Source organism: Podarcis melisellensis (assembly GCF_964234715.1).
Source record: "Podarcis melisellensis genome assembly, chromosome: Z".
Lineage (NCBI taxonomy): Eukaryota > Metazoa > Chordata > Lepidosauria > Squamata > Lacertidae > Podarcis > Podarcis melisellensis.
Genome location: NC_138547.1, coordinates 41,927,101 through 41,948,250, shown reverse-complemented (window position 1 = coordinate 41,948,250; position 21,150 = coordinate 41,927,101). Strand labels below are relative to the sequence as shown.

Genomic DNA, 21,150 nt, shown 5'->3' with positions numbered 1-21,150 from the left:
ATAAAGTGGAGACAGGCCTATCTTACCAGGGAGGGCATTCTACACATAGGGAACCACCACCAAGAAGGTCCTGTAATGGGCCAGTGCAAACAGATGGTTGATATTGGGCAAGTGCTGCCCATGGCACACTCCATTGCCTCTCGAGACAGACAGATGCCCACAACTAGTAGTGATAGCTCATGTTACGGACGCTTCAGGTTATGTGTTTTCAGGTTACAGACGGCGGGAAACTCAGAAGTACCGGAACAGGTTACTTCCGGGTTTCACCGCGCATGCATGTACAGAAGCTCCGAATCGCTCTGGTGCCTGCACAGACACGGTGCTTCAGGATGCGAACACTGTGGGTTGTGGACGTGCCTCCGTCACGGATTACATCCACAACCCGAGGTTCCACTGTACTGCTACAGAAAGGAGATGAGATTTCAGTGGAACAGAGAAGTTAGGGGGAAGGCCTGTGGATGCTTTCCAAAAAGGGTGCATCCCTTCTTGCAGTCCTAAAGGGCAGCCCCAAGTCCAAGGTGGGGTTCAGTCGTAAAGCCAACAACTCGTGGGCCTTGAACAGCTAGAGACGAGCCCTGAGTCAGATGCGCCCAGAACCACACCAATGCCCCTGAGGAAGCACCTTACTTGTCCGAGGGTAAATATCAGACAGACTCTACAGGTTGCTCCCCCATATATTGGGCCGACTCCCCAGCTTAGTTACCTGGAATGTCCTGGAGCCATCAAGGCTACTGCACAAAGGGTGTGTGATTAGTTCTCTCTAGAAAAGAGGGGGAGCTTGATGTAGCTGGGGAGGCAGGGATTTACTATCTGACTCCTGAATTTGACTGGAGTTTATGGACTACCTTTGGTTTGCATTTCATCTGCAAATGCAGCCTTTGAGACCCAGGTGTGGAGCAGAACTCAATGAACAAAGATACATGTACATTGTGGATGGTTTTGACTGGAATGCTTTTTCTCTAAGACAAAGTGTAACTTGGGACTTTTGCCATGCCAGTCCCCCCTAAGAAAACTAACAGTAGCCAAAATGAAAGCACAAACACACACACACACATATGGAGCAGGAATCAACGGGTTTGGGGGAACCCTATGATTTGTAGCAAAAAAAAGTCATAGAAAACACTAAGGGGAATTTCCCTGCCCCCCCCCCAAAAAAAACCCCCCAGCAAGCTCAGGAGGCACAGAATGCTGACTATGGGAGTGGAGAGAAGAAAATGTATTGGAGTGTCCAGATAGAAGGTGTGGCCTGTTAGACCCTGACCAGAAGCATACCATGCTGCAACATTTTATTGCAGGTCCCATTCATAAGGAAAGAAGGGTACCCAATGTAAGCTGAGGACTGGAACACCTTCCTTACAAGAATAGGTTAAAGCACTGACCGTTTCTTCTTATGTGTGTGGTTTTGGGTTTTTTTAAAGTGACCAGGAAAGATCACACGAGAGTGGTTTATAAAACTATGCAAGGTGTGCACCAGAGAAAGCAGACAGAGAGAGGCTAATTTCACTCTCCCACTGCCCTAGAGCTTGGGGTTATAGAAATGTGAGAGTCCTTCTGCATCAAGGCAAAGGCCCATCTAGTCCGGCATCCTATGGGAAGCCTACAGGCAGGACCTGAGAGCAATGGGACCCTCCTTACTCGTGTTCCTCAGCTACTGGCATTCAGTCACCCAAGGAAACTGACTGGCCGTGGACTCAAGGGAAAGAAAAGAAGGTTTGTGTGCATGTGTTTTACTTACCTTTTCACAGAAGCCTCCCCACTACTACTACTGCCACCTCCTTCTTTTCAATGCTGCTTCACACATGGCAGCAAATCTTGGACAGGAACTACATACAAAGTGTTTATGGAAAGATGGGGTGCAGAAATTTTTAATATAAAGATTGATTTGCAGAATTCACTGCCATAAAATGTAAATGGTGTCCGCTAGCTTAGATGCCTTTAAAAGACTACTAGTCGAGTTCAGAAAAAATGTCACTCAATAGCTCAATGGTCATTGCAAAGGGGGGGATCTTTATTAAGAAGAAGAAGAGTTTGGATTTGATATTCTGCCTTTCACTCCCCTTCAGGAGTCTCAAAGCGGCTAACAATCTTCTTCTCTTCCTCCCCCACAACCAACACTCTGTGAGGTGAGTGGGGCTGAGAGACTTCAGAGAAGTGTGACTGGCCCAAGGTCACCCAGCAGCTGCATGTAGAGGAGCGGGGAAGCGAACCCAGTTCACCAGATTACAAGTCCACCGCTCTTAACCACTACACCACACTGGCTCTCTAAAGAACTAAAGAATACTTCTTTGGTACACAAGAACACAAGACATTTTAGATTTGGCTCCAAGAGCCGCTACAATTCAAGACACATCTTTGGGTATAACGCAAAGGTCTGTATGTCTTTTACTACTTGAGCAGCAGTGTCTTACAGAAAAGGACGTGAACCCCAAATTTTGTGCTCCCAGACGTTGCAAAGCTTTTTGGCCAAGGAGCCGTGCATGTCGCTTCTGTACTTGTTATGGTCTTGACTGGGATCACTCGCTGTGAAATACAGCTCCCCTCCGTGGACGTCGTTCAGATGGACTGTGAAGTTGCTGGGGTTGAACCCAAGCCACAGCGTACACCTGTAGTCAGCGGTACGTATAGAATAACCCATCACTTTTATGTCCTTAAGCAGAGGCAGATCAGAGTTCCAATCCGGAGTGTCTCCTGGGCGGGGATACTGGCTGAAGGCAACTGGAGGATCTGAACCCTTTGCTCCTTTGCTGCTGTTTTCTTGGCCTCCATGGATGGATGGGAAATAACGCAGCAAGCTTTGCCCCTCAGCACACAGGGGGGTGTGAAATGAAGGCTGGGGACATACAGGGGGGATTTTTAATCCAGCGAGCTCAGCGAGCGTCGGGAAGAGGGACACCAGCTCAACAATTTCTCCGGATTTGCCTAGGAGGGAGGAAGCATTAAGGAAAAGGTCAGAGAGCGTCCAAAGAGTTCAGCAGATCACGTCCAGCTGCTTTGAATTAATTAAATACTGCAAATAGAAAGAAAAGCCATGCCTATTGCCTAAGGAGTAAGCCCTGCTGCTGCTAAATTAGTACTAGCAGAATAAGTGTTTCTATGACTATCTGAGCGTTCCACAAAAAATCAATGAGTTGCATCTCTCAGCTCAGAAGTAAAACAAGACTTCTTCCCATAAAAACCTGAGGAACCTAATTACAGGTGTCCAGTAAACTCCCTGTTCTAACTCAATGGTTATGTCAGTTCTGGGTCTTTGCAATTCTGGGGAAGTTAACTGAACAGATCATAGTAGCGGGAGGCAAAACAGAGAGGAAATGTCAACTTTTTAGAAATTGGGTCACTTCACTTCAAATGGTGATTTGAAAAGGGAAAGTCATTTCCAAAGTACAAGAGTTGCTTTTATATTGTTACTGGTGTTACGTTCATGTTTTCCAGTCGTCTAATGTATTTGGGCAGGAGCTGGGACTGAACAACGGGAGCTGGCCTATAGAGGTGAGTGCTGCAATCCCAGAATCGTCCACAACTGGACCTAACGGTCAGGGGTACCTTTACCTTTAATGTATTTGGGAGCATGGCGCTGTGGTGTAAACCACTGAGCCTTGGACTTGCCAATCAGAAGGTTGGCGGTTCGAATCCCCACGACGGGGTGAACTCCCGTTGCTTGGTCCCAGCACCTGTCAACCTAGCAGTTTAAAAGCACGTCAAAGTGCAAGTAGATAAATAGGTACTGCTCCGGCGGGAAGGTAAACGGCATTTCCGTGCGCTGCTCTGGTTCATCAGAAGCGGCTTAGTCATGCTGGCCACATGACCCAGAAAAACTGTCTGCAGACAAATATCAGCTGCCTTGGCCAGTAAAGCGAGATGAGCGCTGCAACCCCAGAGTCATCTGCAATTGGACTTAACTGTCGGGGTCCTTTACCTTTTTTAATGTATTTGGGGATGGGGGATTGGGTGGGATGGAGGATTTTAAGAAATATTAACAACAGTAGGGGTGGGTGGGTGGGTGGGTGCGTGCGTGTGTGCGCCCAAATGTTTAAGCATTTCTGTATCATGTGTTTTGCTTATATACTGACATTGTGCCATTGTGGTATTTGAAAAGTTGAAACAAATTTGATTTTTTCAAAAAGCAACCCAGGTATTTAATATGCTATCATTAATTGAACTGTGTTGCTGCTAGTGCTTTTGGATTGCAGTTATGGGATTTCGTGAGAATTTTATGGCTTTGTTCTGCTAGGTTTTAATACTGGATCTTTATGTGGCATTGCTTCAAGTACTCACGACACTTTGAGAAGGACAGTAAAAAAAATCCAGTATTTAAAACGGCACACACAACAGCTATGGATGAGTAGAAAAACATATCAGGTTGTGCTGTCATTAAGTAAAACAATTAAAGAGGCATAAATGTGCATAAGTAAAATAATAATTTTGAAACAAAACACAAAGCACCATCTTGGAATAGGGATTCCTTCCTGTGAAAGAAAGTGAAATGGCTCTGAAGATGGCCCTCGACAGTGCTTGGTAGAAATATATTTTTATTTTAAAACATTAATGTCTGTATGTTTAAAACATTAATGTGTGTAATGTGTCCACTTAACCAGGGCACCTTCGTCGCTGACCAAACGGTTTGTTGCTTTGCTTGTTTTAAAACGAGTCAACCAAATAATCAATTAAATGTTGCAGCCCAAATATTTACATCATTAATTAAACTCTGAAGATTTACCTTGTGCAACAGGGCTTGAAACCTGTGTGAAGGGATTGATGAAAGGAAAAACCCTCTCTCCCAGGTGAGAGGTGGGGACTGTCATTCCTGGAACATAGAACATCAGTGGCACCCGGGTCGCCACATCGAAGTTGCTGTATTTCGCCCATTCGCCATGTTCGCCCAGTGACCAGCCTAGATAAGATTAAGAAACATTGAAGGAAGAGCATCATCTATGTGTTGGGGGTGGGGGACACACGAATGTTCATTGGTAAAGCAGATGCTAAGGTTTTCCAATCAACTATCTCAGAACCCACAAAAACAAGCTTGTTAAACAGCCACTTACCTGATTGGTGAGGAACCCTTGAGGAACTTCCATTTTCCCCCCATAGGCCACTTTAACTTAGTCATTTATTAATTACAATATTAGTTGCCTAATTAAAAAAAAAATCCCTACATAGTATGTGAATAAAAAGTGCAGAGAAGTAGCAAACTGCCTTATATAGAGTTGGGCACTTGACCTGCACCAGAAATGAGGAACCCACGGCCCTCCAAATGATATTGGACTCCCAACACTTATCAGCCCCTGCCAGCCAATAGCCAGGGATGGTGGAACTTGCATCAAGGGATATATCTGCCAGTATTGGGCTAGGCCAAGGATAGGGAACCTGTAGTCCTCCTGATGCTGCTGGACTCCAAATCTCATGAGCGCCAGCTAGCCTGGCAAATGGCTAGGAATGATGGGAGCTGTAGTCCAGTAACATGTGAAGGACTAGAAGTTTCCCATCCCTTCACTGAACAAAGAGCCTGACCCAGCAAAAAAAGAGGTGATGCCATGTAACAGGTGTAGGGAACCTTTGGCCCTCCAGATGTTGCTGAACTGCAGCTTCCACCATCCCTGACCATTAGCCATGTTTGCTGGGTCTGATTTGAGTTGCAGTTGAACAACATCTGGTGAGCCAACGGTTCCCTACCCCTGCGATATGAAGATGCCAATTCTTTGTAAGAACGCAAGAGCCCTGCTAGATCAGGCCAGTGGCCAATTCAGTCCATGTCCTGTTCTCAAAGTGGCAAACCAGAAACCCATGGGAAGCCCACAAACAGGACCCAAGTCCATCAGCAATGTCCTAATCCTGATTCTAGGTGACTTGTATTCAGAGGTAAACTATCTCTGGTCCTGGAGGCAGTTACTATATACTTCATGACTAATAGCCACTGATACCCATTGATTTCCAAACTTTTCATGTTGGTGACACACTTTTTAGACAGGCATCATCTCGCTATCCAGTGATTCAGTTTTACTAGCAAACCAGAGGTTAAACTAACCCCTTTCCAGCCCCAGGAAGAGCATTCATGCAATACAACTACACACTGCAGGTGACACACTAATGTGTCACGACACAGTGTTTGGAAAGATCTGTATTAATATGTCAACAAGACAACTTACCGTGGTCTGCGGTAAACACTACGATTGTGTTGTGAGACAGCTCCATGTCATCTAGGGCACTTAGCAACCTCCCAACCAGCGTATCCACGTAAGAGACGGATGCAAAGTAGCTTTGACGAATCTGCCGCTGCAAAAAAATTAGAAAAGCATCCAAGGACTATCTATAAGGACTATCTAAAAAGCATCTATAAGGACTCGGGGCGTAGCTATCAACCTTCCCTTTTTTTGTGGGAAATTCCTTTATTCCAGCGCTGTTTCCCACTGCTTCCGCTGTTAGAGATATCCCGTAGACTGTCCCCAGGACAGGTGAGGCTGCTGATCCCTTATTTTCAAGGCTGCTGATCCCTTATTTTCAAATCTGAAAGTTGACAGCTATGACTCCGGGTATTTTTCACACTGAAGACCTACTTGCAACCTACTTGTCCAACTTATTATACCAAGGTTAGGGAAGTTGTGACCTACTGAACGGTGTTGGACTACAGCTCCCATCATCCTTCACCACTGGCCATGCTGGCTGGTGCTGATGGGAGTTGTAGTCCTGCAATATCTGGAAGGGACACAAGTGGCTCCATCCCAGTATTAATAAGGAGCTTTTGTCTGTTATTGGATCACAACAGAGGCTCTGTGTGTGTTTGTAATCAATATTATGTTATTTCTCCATACTAAGGACCAACCAGGTCACAGCTGACTTTCCCATGCCAAGCATAAGGCTGTTGCGAGGGGGCTGTCTCTCTAATTTCGTGTTATGCCATGGTCCCTGTCTGGTGTTATGTCACATGCCCACCACCCCTGCCGCCACCATGGCAACTACTTTGTGACTGCTGCCACCCGCATTCCCCCCAAATCTGAAGCATGCCCTGAAACGTTCTGCCATAAAGCAAACCCCAAAGGCTAAGGATTCCCCAAGTTCCCTACTCCCATATCAGAACGAGATCCAGGAGCGCTAAGGATCTGCATGCTTGGACATCTGCCAAAGGCCAGCAGCCCAGCAAGGGAGCTACTGACAAGAACGCCATTTGGGCCTGCTCCTCCTGTCCAGCACTGTGTGAGCCACTACTTCTCACTCTGGCCCAAACAACTGTGCTGGTGCCCAAGAGAGGTGGGTGTTGCTGCCTGCTTGCTCAGCAGCTCTATACCTTGCAAGGAAATAGGTGGAAGCAGTGATGAGGAAGAGGAGCAGCAGCAGCTGGTGGTCATAAGGATATAGACTCCCAAAGGGAGGGAGCAGGGGGCCCAAGAATTGCACCTTGCCCAAGGGACCTGCAAAACCTGGAGCAGAGAGCGGCCAGATTGTTGACTTGCACTTCAGCTAAGAGCAGAGAAAGGGAATATGTCACCTACCTGGAAGTCCTCTGGAATTGGCCCATAAGGGAAGCTGATGTTCAGTGCTGCAACATCCTCCCTATGCCTGATGTCCATCCAGGGATTGTAGGCCACAGAAGGGAGCCCTTTAGGAACATCAGGATCAGGGGCCAGTGTGATGTTTTCCCAGGGGTACAATTTGAGAAATTCCTGGAGCAGAGATTTCAGAAGAGCCATTTCAAGGCTTGCAAACAAAAACAGGCTGCAGGTTTTCTACTGCTGTTCTGCAGTGGTTCTTACAACCAGGCGACATGCTCCCTAGCCGTGTTGTGACTAGGGAGAACTTTGAAGAACCCCATCTAGATGGCAACTCCACCCATGGGAGCCACTGACTGCATCACCCACCTGTGAAAATTGGTCCCTGTGGGTGCAGGGTGATAAGGCTCCAACCCATTGACCGGATCCAGTTCCCCACACAAATTCAAATTCTCAAACCTTTATTGGCACATACCATAAAATCACTCATCAAAACCTGCATCTAACACTTGAGTTAATGTTGTATAACATTCGCAAACCCTCGCTGCATGTTGCAGAAACCTGGCTAATATCTCCATCTTATCCCCATCCTGAGAAAACATAAGGAAGGCTACTTTCCATTCCTCTGCATGCTACTCCCTACTAACAACCAACTGATTATAAACGTAGATCAAATTGTCTGATGCCAGGGGCAGTGCAAAAGAACATGCATGGCTGATTCTATCTGCCTCTGTCCGCAGGGGCATGGTCTCTCTACAAGTTGTATTTTCAGGAATTTCCCCTCTTGCATTGCCAAAGGCAGCATGTTCAGTTTCACTAGCGTTGATTCAGATGGTCAAATGGGAGAGATAAGTCACCATTGACTGTCCACCTCGCAGTTTCCCATACTTGATCTAGAGGGTCAAGCAACCAAACCATTTTTGGCCAACCAAATGCCAAACCCCATGTGATTTTCATTGATCTAGAACAACTGTCTAGGACTGCACATTTCTTTCAGGTGGGTTCTTCTATTCAGGCTTCCTTACCTGGGGGTACCTGAATGGAATATGGGGTTTGTGATACCCAACAGCCAGGAAGAACTTGCTCTTACTCTCCTTCACAATGTTCAATAAACGAATCGCTTCCTCGGTGCTCTGGATATCTGGCAAGGTCCCCTCGGGCATCTCTAAAACATCCACTGGGCAGATAAGGTTGGCGTGAAGTGCTCCATCTTTCCCTTTGCAAACCTTTAAAAGAAGAAAACAATCTCCTGAGAGGGGCACTGGGATCAAAAACAAATCACAAGGCAAAAAGTCCCAGTGAAATCAACACAAGCCTATTGTATTGATTCACAAAGTCCTTAACAACTTGGAACTGGGATACCTTAAGGATCTCCTGATACCCTCCTGATATCCTTGCCTTTTCCCTTAGGTCTTCAGCAGAGTCACTGTTAGTGGTCCTCCCATGGAATGGAAGCATGTTCCCTGTCGAACGTCTGGCACCTGCCACCCCCAAGCGAATTGCTTATGGGTAGCTTGCGCAGCTGGGAGGGTCTTTGGGGCCTTCATCTCCCCCTGCCCACACCACTTTGACTGCTGCTACTCATGTATGAAGACCTTCTTAATGGTCCCGTGAGTAAACAAAAATATGTCCCTATAACCTGCCAAAGTCATTTCCCCATATATCTCATCTCCCCTCTTTCTTCAAAGCCCTCCTCAAAATCTAACCCTTCCCCATGGACTTTGGCTTACCTTCTTGATTTTCATTCCCAGCTATCTCCAAACTTTATTTAACTGTAGCTGCAATTGTGCACATACACTCCTTCTTATCCTTATCTCATTCCAATGTATTTCTACTTTACAGTTAGATTAGACCTGAATTTGTATGCTACTTTGAACACAAATTTGTTTCGGGGAGAGGCAGAATACAAATTATTTTTCTTTACTTATTATTTCATCCCTTTTTTCCATTTTTATACCACCCATCTAACAAGAATCCTCCATGTAGTTTAGAAACCATTAAAAACGATAATGCACAGTACAACATTTAAATGATAAACACACTATAACCCATCTACTATATATTTTGGAAAGTTGTTTGTTTGCCATGCCTTTGGGCTCCTTAAGATATTGTCATCAATTTTTTTATGATAGTTCCTGGGATCAAGGAGAAGGGTTTTGTTTTCTTAATCTATGTTTGTATGCAGCTGGATGCCATTATAAATCACGATGACAGATTGAACCTTTCAATCTTATTTTAACCACTGACTTAGAAACTGAACTGATGTTTGTTTGTTTCTTACAATTCCCAAGCAACAATGGGTATGTGGGTGCTGGTTATAAATAAATCAAAAGCTTTATTTGTTGGCTAAATCCAACAAAAATTAAAGTCTACTTTGGTTTAAATTTGCACTACTGGCTTTAGGTTGCAAAGTCCTTGAAAGCAAGACTTGTCCAGTAGCACAAACCTACACACGCCTATTTAGAAGGCAATATCACTAAGTTCAATTAAGATAATTCCCAAGTTAACTGGGGCACAGCACTGTAGCCTCCATATCTCTGCGAATCAGCCATGCACACCAGCAGTGCAGCCCAGTTAATAATGGTAGAAATAATTAGCCATAGCATCCACTCACCTTTGTGTTTTCGTATTTTTCGGATGAGGGATGAAAAGCAGGGGTGGTCCAACTGTACGGATAGTCATCGTTATGGTTTGATGAAACCCCTGAAAAACAGAAGCAGCAGAATAAACGTCCAGGAGTGGAGTGGGGGAATCCTTTCAAATTAATTCTCCAAATTCTAAAAGCCACCTGGCTTACGGAAAAGTGGGTTCTGCAGAGATCTCATCCTTCCAATTCAGAGCTTACCTGGGTGAAACACTTTCCCTACGGAGAGGGTGATGTAGCCATTTTCCTGAAAGTACTGCGGCAACGTGGAATAATTTCCCGCGTGCGCTCTCCAGTAGGAATTAAAATCATAGAGCCTGGTGGTGTCAGGTCTCCGTCCAGTGAGGAATGACACTCTGCTTGGGGCACAGACAGCTTGCTGGGGGGAAAGGAGAGGAAGGCCATAGCTCAGTGGTAGACAATAGTGTGGTGGCAAATTCAGAAGTCCAAGATCCTCTCATGATAGTTGCAGCTACACCCCAGCTGCACCCCCTACTAAGATTATACAACCTTTTTTTACGAGGGGTGGATTGTAATGATCCACACAGATCCCATATGTTGCCTTTCAGCTGTTTTCTATACATGTGCATAGGCAAATGGTTTGGAGGGCTCCAGTAGCTTCTTTTAGAGTGACGTAAGTTGTGTTTTCAATGAAGTTGCATTGTATGTAACATGACTTGCTCACCATTCTCTTGGAATGGAAGCCCCTTGTGCTTTTGGTGTTCCTAAACGCTTCCCTTTGGAGCACACAGAGGCCAAGAATCATCCCTTTGATGCTGATTGGCTCACGGATGCCAGAGACAGGGACTCTCCTGCAGAAATAGCAACAGGTCTTTGGCCTCCTGCAGCCCTGGACCACCGGCAGAGCACATGCTTTGAATGCAAGGCGTCTCAGGTTCAGTCCCTGATAGCTCCAGGCAAAGGTGGAAGGGACAGTCCTTTCTCTGCCAAAGGACACAGAAACTGTTTTGAGGACCACGTTCTGTCAAGGAGAATCTGTTGGAGCCTAGATGCTGACTGCGAATGGGAGAAAGAACCAGTAGCAGCCGGGGCTTCTCTCTTTTTCTCTCTGCCATCCCTTTTCCTCCCAGTTTTTCCTTCCTTTGCCACTGGCACGAAATAAGGCCAAGGGCTGATGTGAGCCAGAGTGGACACGATTGAGCTCCAAAGGCAAACAGTCCACTTCAGTGTAAAGTAGCTCTCTGGTACTAATCTGAGCAAGCAAGCAAGCAGATTCATAGGACAGCATGTAGTCTCTCATCAAGTGGCCTTCACGATCAGTTTGAAGCAGGAACATTCAACATCTTTGTTGGTTGCTAAGCCACCTCAAGGACATGACAATAATAGCCTCCCCCGCTCCAGCAACTGCTATTCAGTGGCAAACCACTGAGTGCTCCTGAACATCTGAGCCAATCCCGCGAAGAGGCCAGACCCCTGCCTTCCCTACCTGCCGCCCTATGGCCTACCTTTGACAGACAGGGACGGCTTTTTATTAAATTATTATTATTAAATTTTATTTATACCCCACCCTCCCCAGCCAAGACCGGGCTCAGGGCAGCTAACACCAGGTATAAAACAATTAATTGAACTACAACTTAAAAACAAGATTAAAATACAACATTAAAATGCAGCCTCATTTCAGTAGGAACTCAAATCAAAAACATTTTTTGCGGATGAAAACATCAAGTCTTCACCAAGGCCACATGACATCACAATGAACTGATATTTAAGCATCGAGTGACACATTTTCCTTTGCCCAGCCAGTTAGTACGAAGACACATTGAGGCAAAAATCATGAACAGCCTTGGATAACTCCATTCTCCATGACTACGACTAATCCTTTAGGATTAGTCAACACCTGCCATATGAAAAAGGGGGAAACTGTAAATGGCCTTGCAGATTGTCGTCAGCAGAGAAACGTGAGATTACCAACATATGAATATAATGGGTTGGTAGACATTTTGTCTACACAAAGTGACACAACCTGAGCACCAGAAACAGAGGGAGTGGTAAAAGTTTACATAATGTTGTGTTGCTTACTTGTGCAAAAGCGTTTTGGAACACAACGCTGCGCGAAGCCAACTGATCAATGTTTGGAGATCTCACTACTGGGTCGCCGTAAGAGCCCAATGCAGGTCGCAGATCGTCAGCAACGATGAAAAGGACGTTCATGCCATCTTGAAAGCCAAAGAGTTAATAGGAAAGTGTTAGCAGCATCAGTCAATGCCTTAGACGGAAACAATGAGGAGAGTGGGATGTATCAGTCGCTAATTTTAACTGCTTAACCCTGTTAGAAAAACTAGCAGCAGATCAACGCCCCATGTACAATAATACCATTTTAAAGGGATTAACACCATCAAACTAACTTAAGGGATATTTAGGCATTCTTACAAAGGGATTGAATAAATAAATGGCACTGTTGCAATGTAATGCACTGAGCATTTTAGTATTCAAGGCAGAAATCCTACAAAGACCTATGCCAATTGAGTTCTTCTTCTTCTTCTTCTTTGGCGATCACTTGTAGCCGAGTAAGATTGTTTTCCATAAACACGGTTTTAAGAGTGAGTCTGTAAGTGACTGTGGAGGCCGATTTTGGCCGCCCAGATAAATTTGTGTACACCATTCGGCTCCTCCATGATAATATGACAGCAACAATTGCAGATAACAATGGCTCTCAAAGTGAACCATTCACGATGCTGATGACAACACAGTGCGTGCACACTCTGAGGCTGATCTCCAAACCATCCTAAATATCTTTGCAATTGAGCTAATAATGAATTTAATAACTGACCCCCTGCTAACCTCCCATGATACCCAAAACTACCTCGCAGACCTTATGAAAATTATATGTCGCTTGATTGTAGAATACCTCAGAGCAGTTTGCAAAATTAATCAAATAGGATTAAACCAGCTGCTTGGGGTGCTGGCCTCAAGCTACCTGACCGCAATGACCTCCGGACAGTCCTGGACAGTCTCCCTTCTGCAGGCAACAGTTCTTGATAAAGGCACCTGGATCCTTCTGCTCACCTGATTTGCACTCCATTCACCCTGCAAACTCCTCACAAGTAGATTTTCCCAACCTGGCGATCTCCAGAAACTACCGGACTGCAACTCCCATCTACACCAGTGGACCCCGTCAACGGTCAGGGACAATAGGGGTTGCGGTACAAAATACCTGCAGGGACAGCCAGGTTTTGGGGTTTCTTTTTGCGGGGTGGGGTGTGGAGAGGCACTGCTAGCATCCCAAGCTCCCAAACTCGTACCCGTCCCGAATTCCCCGCTCCCCATCTATCTGCAAGCGGCAGGTCCTGCTTCTAGGCTTTCCCCAACAGCCGCAGGACGCCTCGGATCGTTCCCTGCACGATCACGCTCTCCAACCCCGCTAAGCTTCCTCTTTTGCCCGCCCCGCTTCCAACAGCACCTGACGGTGGTCTTCCTGCCCGGACGGATCCAGCAGCGCAAAGGAGGCAGAACGCAACAGCGACGCGCGCCCGCCACTCCATCCCCATCTCCGAGGAGCCGCTGAGCTGCGCTCCCTTCCAGAAAGAGACCAGGGGAGCAATGGGGACTGCCGGGATCCTCCCACTTCGACCGGACAGGAGGAGCGGGGGAGGAAGCGGGCGCGGGGCGGCGTTCCGGGGCTCCACCCCGCAAGAGGCTGGGCTCTGGAGGTGCCTCCTGCGATCTGGAAGAAGCGGCCAAAGCTGCCGGCGGCCGGGAGAGGGCGCAGCTGAGGTTCCTGCGCCTTTCCGCCGATCCTTGGTGCGCAAAGCATAGGATCGAACTGCGAGGTCGCCGTCCTATTACGCGCTGCCCTGAGAGTCAGCGCCGTTGTTCTCCTTGGCATTTACGAGTTGCATTGCGAGCAGATGTTGCACGAACATCTGGGTGGCTTTAATTGGGGTCGTGCTAATGAAACGCGGACTTTTTGCTGATCACAAGGTCAGCAGTTCGAATCCCCGTGATGGGGTGAGCTCCCGTTGCTCGGTCCCTGCTCCTGCCAACCTAGCAGTTAGAAAGCACATCAAAGTGCAAGTAGATAAATAGGTACCGCTCCAACGGGAAGGTAAACGACGTTTCCATGCACTACTCTGGTTCGCAGGAAGCGGCTTAGTCATGCTGGCCACATGACCTGGAAGCTGTACGCCGGCTCCCTCGGCCAATAAAGCGAGATGAGCACCGCAACCCCAGAGTCGGTCAAGACTGGACCTAATGGTCAGGGGTCCCTTTACCTTTAAACAAGCTATAGCTTAGGGCCCCACTCTCTTGGGGACCCCCCAAAAAATTAACTATTAATATACATCTCCCTAACTATTTCAGTTCAACAATTACTTTGATAAAATACATATTTTGTTATGTGCAAATGGCTTTAGACACCTTTTAGTTCCATAAATTACCATATAGCATATATTCAACACAAAAAGCCGCAACAATTTGTTGTTGACAAAGGACAGCTGGACATATAAAGGGCCCCATTACCTTCAGTAGCTTAGGGCCTCATCAAATCTAAATCCAGCCCTGGGCATAGCCGGGGAGGGGCAGCTGCCCCCCATCAAGTAAAACAATAGAAATAACTAACTACAGTGGTACCTCGGGTTAAGAACTTAATTCGTTCCAGAGGTCTGTTCTTAACCTGAAAATGTTCTTTACCTGAAGCGCCACTTTAGCTAATGGCGCCTCCTGCTGCTGCTGTGCTGCCACCGCACAATTTCTGTTCTCATCCTGAAGCAAAGTTCTTAACCCGAGGTACTATTTCTGGGTTAGTGGAGTCTGTAACCTGAAGTGTCTGTACCATGAAACATCTGTAACTTGAGGTACCACTGTAACCAGTAACGTCAGTTCCCCCCTCCCCCTGCGCTAACAAAAGTCCTGCCCCCCCCCCAACAAAAATCCTTGCTATGTCCATGGCACCTTCCCAGGTGAAAAAAACCACTGCATTAGCAGTACCGAAGTGACCTTCCTGGGACACAAGCCTGGGCAGTATGAATGGAGGTCCTGGACTGCCAAGACAACAAGATCCGCCCCCCCCCCCACCTCACTGGTGTGGTCCAAAGGAAAGTAGAGGAAGATGCTTGGCACCAGCTTGGCTGCAGGAGTTGCCAGAAGGAGGCTCAAAGAAGAAAAGGGAAGGAAAGAAAAAAAGAATAAAACAAAAAAATTAGTAAAATCAATTAAAGCAACTAATTCTGAGCATTGGAAAAAAAATAAACCACAGAAGATAAAGAAAAGAAAAACAGACTCAAATAGTCTTCCAGTCCCTCAGGCTCTTTTTGCAGTATCTGGGTTTGGAAGCAGCCAGTCATAAACTCCCCTAGGTGAAACATCTTTTTCCTCATACCAGCATTGTCCACCAGGTGGCAGCAATGCCCCAATAAACAGGCCTTCTCTGCATACTCTGATCTCATATTTAACTATGACTTGCAGCCTAGCCCTGCGATGAGCTTCCATACGTGTCATTGAAGGGGGTCTGATTTGTAGGAAATGGTGTCTCAGGAGAGGAAGGCAAGATCTTACAGGTTTGTCTCATGCATCTAGCAAAGAATTCTGATCAAATAATACCAGTTCCCGGGAAACAGATGTTGGGCTCAGGTCCTCTGCCTGTAGGCTTCCTAGAGCAGTGTTTTTCAACCACTGTTCCGCGGCACACTAGTGTGCCGCGAGATGTTGCCTGGTGTGCCGTGGGAAATATTGAAAAATTCGAAAGATTTAAAAATAAAGTATTTTATAATTTTTCATATTTCTGTTTACATAATATTTCTGTTTTCATAATAAAGTAATTATAAAATACTTTCTTTGTGTTTATTTGATTCCTATTCAAGAGAATTACTTTATATATAGTCAATATAGGCACAGAGTTAAATTTTTTAACATTTTCTAATGGTGGTGTGCCTCGTGATTTTTTTCATGAAACAAGTGTGCCTTTGCCCAAAAAAGGTTGAAAAACACTGTCCTAGAGGCATCTGACTGCTGTGAGAACACAGTGCTGGACTAAATGGGCCTTGGCCTTTACTAGTTGATAAAAGGCAGCCATTTGAATGGGGGGGGGGTCCAGTGACCCTTTTGTTAGATGGAAAAGGGGTGTGATTTTGACCAAAATTAGGGGGCTTGTGGGTTTCATTAAGGACCACATTTGTTCCCCCCATAACGTGAGCACCATCTCTGAGACAAAGTGAACAGAGAACAACTACTGAAGTTTTTTTCCTTCCACTCTGCAGTCAGGGAATATCTCAGGTGTCAAGACACATCCCACTATGGTCCTAACATCCCACGAGATGTAGTGATACTTCGAATTGGGGCACTGCTGCATGAAGACATTCCTGCTTATTCTGCCGAGTAGGGCCCAGGAATTGTGCAGCCTGGTGCAATTGCCTCATTTCACCCAATAGTAGGGCCAGCTCAGCACCATTGCTACAAGTCCACACCTTAGTCTTGATATGGGTAGCGCAACAGAAGAATTCACATCTTCTTTCCCCCTTGAAGTGCATGAACCCAAAGGCCAAACACAGGATGGGAAGAACCTAAGAAGATCTATGCTGGCCAGAGGACCACCTAGTCTAGTATCCTTGGATCAAATCTATGCTTCCAGGTGTCATAAGAAAGCTGCAGAGATAGTGCAGGATAGTGCACACCCCAGAAACGATCTCTTTCAACTTCTGCCTTCTGGAAGAAGGTACAGGGTTATAAAGACTAGGAGTAGCCGCCTGAGAAACAGTTTCTATCCAAATGCGATTTTTGTTTTAAACGCAGGTGGCGCTGTGGGTTAAAGCCTCAGCGCCTAGGACTTGCCGATCGAAAGGTCGGCAGTTCGAATCCCTGCGGCGGGGTGCGCTCCCGCTGCTCGGTCCCAGCGCCTGCCAACCTAGCAGTTCGAAAGCACCTCCGGGTGCAAGTAGATAAATAGGGACCGCTTACCAGCGGGAAGGTAAACGGCGTTTCCGTGTGCGGCTCTGGCTCGCCAGAGCAGCGATGTCACGCTGGCCACGTGACCCGGAAGTGTCTCCGGACAGCGCTGGCCCCTGGCCTCTTAAGTGAGATGGGCGCACAACCCCAGAGTCTGTCAAGACTGGCCCGTACGGGCAGGGGTACCTTTACCTTTACCTTTAAGGTAGTCTCTATGGGAGTATATTGTATTTACGGTAATTATGGCATATCAGAGTTTTTAGGGGGCTAACCAGGCTGGGATAGCAGGCTTGTTGGTTTTTGAATGTCTGATGTAGATTTTTTTCAATTTTGTTGTTCTGTATGGGACAGTGACAATAAAGATTATCGTATTGTATCCTCTCATAGTGGACAACCAGATGTCTATGTGGAGCATGTAAACAGGACCTGGGCACAACAGCATTTCCCCCACTTGTGATTCCTAGCAATCAGTCCTCAGAAGCTGCCTCAAATAATGGAGCATTAAAAATCCCTCAAATTGGGTCCACTAGACCCCGAAACAATAAGCAATGTGGACTAAAGTTGCTCCTGGGGCCCCTCTGGGATTAGGGGCCCTAAAGACGAAGTTTCATTCGTTTCATAGCAGAGCTGCCCCTGGCTATATCTGAGCCAAGGTCTTATTTGGGGTGGTCTGCTAGCTCAGTGGAGTAGCATGTGGTCAGGTCACATGCAGCTTTTAAAAGGGATTATGCAGATGCATGGAGGAAAAGGCTCCAGATCAGAATACCAGTGATTCCCAGAGTGATCTGACTGGCTGCTGTAGGAAGCAGGAGGCTCCATCAGATTGGTCTGATCCAGCAGCCTCAGCCTGTTACCTCCCTGCTTGCGATAAAAAGGAATATCCCTCCAGCTTTTTTTTTTTTCATTTTATTTTAAGGCCGGCACTCATTACCCATGCTGCTCAAACTTTGCTGTCTTTGTTATTTAAGACACATCCTAAAGTACTTTTTTGTAGGAGGTGGGGTGGTTTCCTTAAAAAAATGTTTCTGAAAGATTCATGAGCCCTGAGCTCAGAACCGCAGGAGAAGCATGCAAAGATTCTCATAAACCTCTGCATCCCAGGTTGAGCCAAAGGCACAGCTTCAGCGGAGAGGCGGATTTGCATAAATTTGCCACATTTCATTAGCATTCTAATAATTAAATGGCAAGGCACTCTTGCTGTCGCCTTCCCTCTTGCCCACCCCCCACCCCCAATACAGATCGTTTCCCAAGAGCAAAGCCCTGGAAAGTACATGCAAAAGCATTCAATAATATATTCCTGGTTCAAACATAATCCTTGCAAGACATCATCTCAAAAGACGGTAACAATTTCCCAGGCTAAGAAGCAAGTATTCTGTGTAAGTTATTCATTAGCAAGCCTCTCTCGTTTTGTCCTAGGTTTATTAAATGATATTCAGCTGCTCCATTAATTACCTCCTGATGGCTGCTTCTTCAGGCTCCCTGGGCACCAGACAAGGGAACCTGGGAACAGTCCTGCATTACAGAACCTCCACAGCAACGCCTGAAAGCCACTTCGCTAGATCAGAAGGTATAACCCTCAGCCTGGTCTTCCAGACAGAGACAGGTCAGCTGGTTCCATAATACTGCAGCTGGACCACTGACAGGGACCAATTTATTCAGTAGGAGTCACCAGCCCATGGGTGCCACGGCACCCATTCAGTCTTCCGGTGGCACCCCTGGGCAGGGATCCCAGACACTGAGCTTTCTTTCTTTGCTTTTTTTTTTTTAAAAAAAGCAAGCCTCTAGTCGCCTAAAATGAATGCTAAGGCCGATTTTAAATTTGGAGGTTTAAGTATAATATGTTGGTATGGGAAACTGTCGTGTAACGGGCCAATGGCCGTAATAAAGATCAATCAATCAATGAATGCTAAGGGTACATTCTAAGCAGTCTCTGTGAAATTGAAGTGGTGCAGCCATCTTATCAATTTTGCGAGAAGGAAGGGAACTGAATAACTCGGATCTCTGAATCCTTGATTTTTGTCATCCTCCCCCAAGGCCAGATCTGAGAGAGAGAGAGAGAGAGAGAGAGAGAGAGAGAGAGAGAGAGAGACGCACAGACACACACACACACACACACACACACACCCCTAGGCTTTACAAGCCTGGTCTTTATAAGCCTGGCTTAAGCACTAGCCTGCCAATTCAGGTATAGCACAGGTACCTCATAGGTCAGTTTGTATTCCTGGTTAAAAATCCATTGTCATTTAGCTTTCAAGAGTGAATTAAGTAAAGGGAGGGCAAGCCGTCTGGCTGGCAATTCAGTTGGCTTGTGGTTAGAATTTAGATAGGCTTTTTTAGTTTGAGCAATTAAGTAACCGAACAAACTGTGAATGGAAAGGAAAATTCAAAAATCTGTGCTGTTCTAATTCTGGCAGCCCAGAGTTCAATGGTGATTACAACAAAGGGTCTGAGGGGAATATCAATGAACAAATTACATAGTGGCGCAGTTGCGGGGAGCGTGTTTCTGTGCAAGTCGAAAGGCAAAGCACAGCCAAGACTCCTTCAGTTTTAATGAGGAGTGTAAAATGTACACTTTTGTGGTGCTCTAAGCAATGCCCCAAACCCAGTAAATGGAAAGGCAAATAAACAAGCAGGCCTGGTTAGAACAGCCATAAGTGTCCCTATTTTCCAGGGACAGTCCTGGATTTACAGAAGCCATCCCGGTTTCTTTTTGGTCTGGGAATGTCCTGCTTTTCCTTAGGATGTTCCTATTTTCATGGGAGAAATGTTGGAGGGTATGGAGATATCTGACCCCTGAGCCAAGGAGATATGCAACCTTGAGAAGACATTTGAAGGCAGCCCTGTATAAGGAAGGTTTTTTTTTTAATGTTTAATCTTTTATTATGTTTTTATATATGTTGGAAACTGCCCAGAGTGGGTGGGACAACCTGGTTAGATGGGTGGGGTATTATTATTATTATTATTATTATTATTATTATTATTGAATAGGATGTCCCTATTTTCATTGGAGAAATGTTGGGGTGGGTGGCATGCAATCATCAGTTCCCTGGTTAGAACTGCCACTAACATCACCCACAATTCCCCTTACAGAGCATGACCCTGGGTCATTGTGGAAAACGTCAGCTGGACTTGGCCTAGGGCCGGCCCACCCATAAGACAGACTGAAACAGCCACCTGAGGCAGCGGAATCCCATGGGGCAGCACTCTTGCGGGTGCTCCGCCCCTGCCAGGATTGCACAACTGCTGCTGTTTCCAGCAAGATCTTGATGGAGGTTGCTGCACACCCCTGTAAGTGAGGCTTTGGTAGTGGGGGCAGGAGATGGCAACTTCCTGTTTTGCCTCAGGCGGCAAAGCAGGGCAGGCAGCCCCTAATAATAATAATAATTTGTACCCCACCCATCTCACTGGCTTGCCCCGGCCCACCCTTTTATCCCCATCCTGGCTTGCACAGGGGAGTTGTGGCCAACAGGTGCAATCTTGCCTCACCCTCCTCCTCTTCCTCCTGTTTCCGTGAATATAGCCAGCATAAATACATCATCTAAACAGGAACTTCTGTGTATTTAAAAACAAGGCTGAGAGAGGCACCTAAACGCTGCTGTGATACATAATGCAGTCAGAATCCCAGTAAGATAATGCAAACAGCACAGGAGGGAAAAACATAGCTTCTTTTTATAATTGCTTATTAGGCCTTTCCTTGCCAGAATTATTTTATTCATCATCTACAGAAGCCAATTAATTCTTATGTTTTGCACGCACCATTGTTATTACTGACACCTATTATGCATCTTTGAGTCATCGGCAGCAGCACAAGGAGGTCATGAGTAAATGGACACCGCCCTGGGTTCCATAGAGCCAAAAGCAGGATGTAATTGTAATAAATAAAACAATAAATACGTAACATGGGAGTGGGGCCATTAAAAAGAATAGGCACAAGTTTTCCTAATGCTGTATCCAGCAAAGGACACATTGGCTGATGGGGTTTTGTCGAGGTTAACAACAATGCTGTACCCCCTAAGGAAAGGGCTTTAGCTCAGAGGCAGAGAACCTGTTTTGTGTGCAAAAGGTCCCAAATTTGACCCCCGGCTTCTCCAGATAGGGCGGGAAGAGATCCCTCTTTGAAACCTTGAA

General features: G+C 46.2%; 1 protein-coding gene across 1 annotated transcript; it reads right to left on the bottom strand.

Moving 5' to 3' along the window:
- Positions 1-1,986: 1,986 nt before the first annotated feature.
- Positions 1,987-13,900, bottom strand: IDS (iduronate 2-sulfatase). The gene is made up of 9 exons (XM_081897647.1): positions 13,544-13,900; positions 12,163-12,299; positions 10,324-10,501; positions 10,093-10,181; positions 8,504-8,704; positions 7,482-7,652; positions 6,141-6,267; positions 4,715-4,888; positions 1,987-2,919 (listed from the first exon to the last, which is right to left on the bottom strand). Exons 1-9 carry the CDS (start codon positions 13,629-13,631, stop codon positions 2,405-2,407), a joined length of 1,680 nt encoding a protein of 559 aa, XP_081753773.1. The 5' UTR covers positions 13,632-13,900; the 3' UTR covers positions 1,987-2,404.
- Positions 13,901-21,150: the final 7,250 nt, after the last annotated feature.

Bases quoted from the DNA above. Each gene is read 5' to 3' on its own strand.
- IDS (XM_081897647.1), bottom strand. From the start codon at position 13,631: ATGGGGATGGAGTGGCGGGCGCGCGTCGCTGTTGCGTTCTGCCTCCTT. The intron at 8,705-10,092 runs GTGAGTGGATGC...CTTCTTTTAAAG, and splicing joins AAAAATACGAAAACACAAAG to GTTTGCAAAGGGAAAGATGG. The intron at 7,653-8,503 runs GTAAGGAAGCCT...TCTCTGCTCCAG, and splicing joins TTCCATTCAGGTACCCCCAG to GAATTTCTCAAATTGTACCC.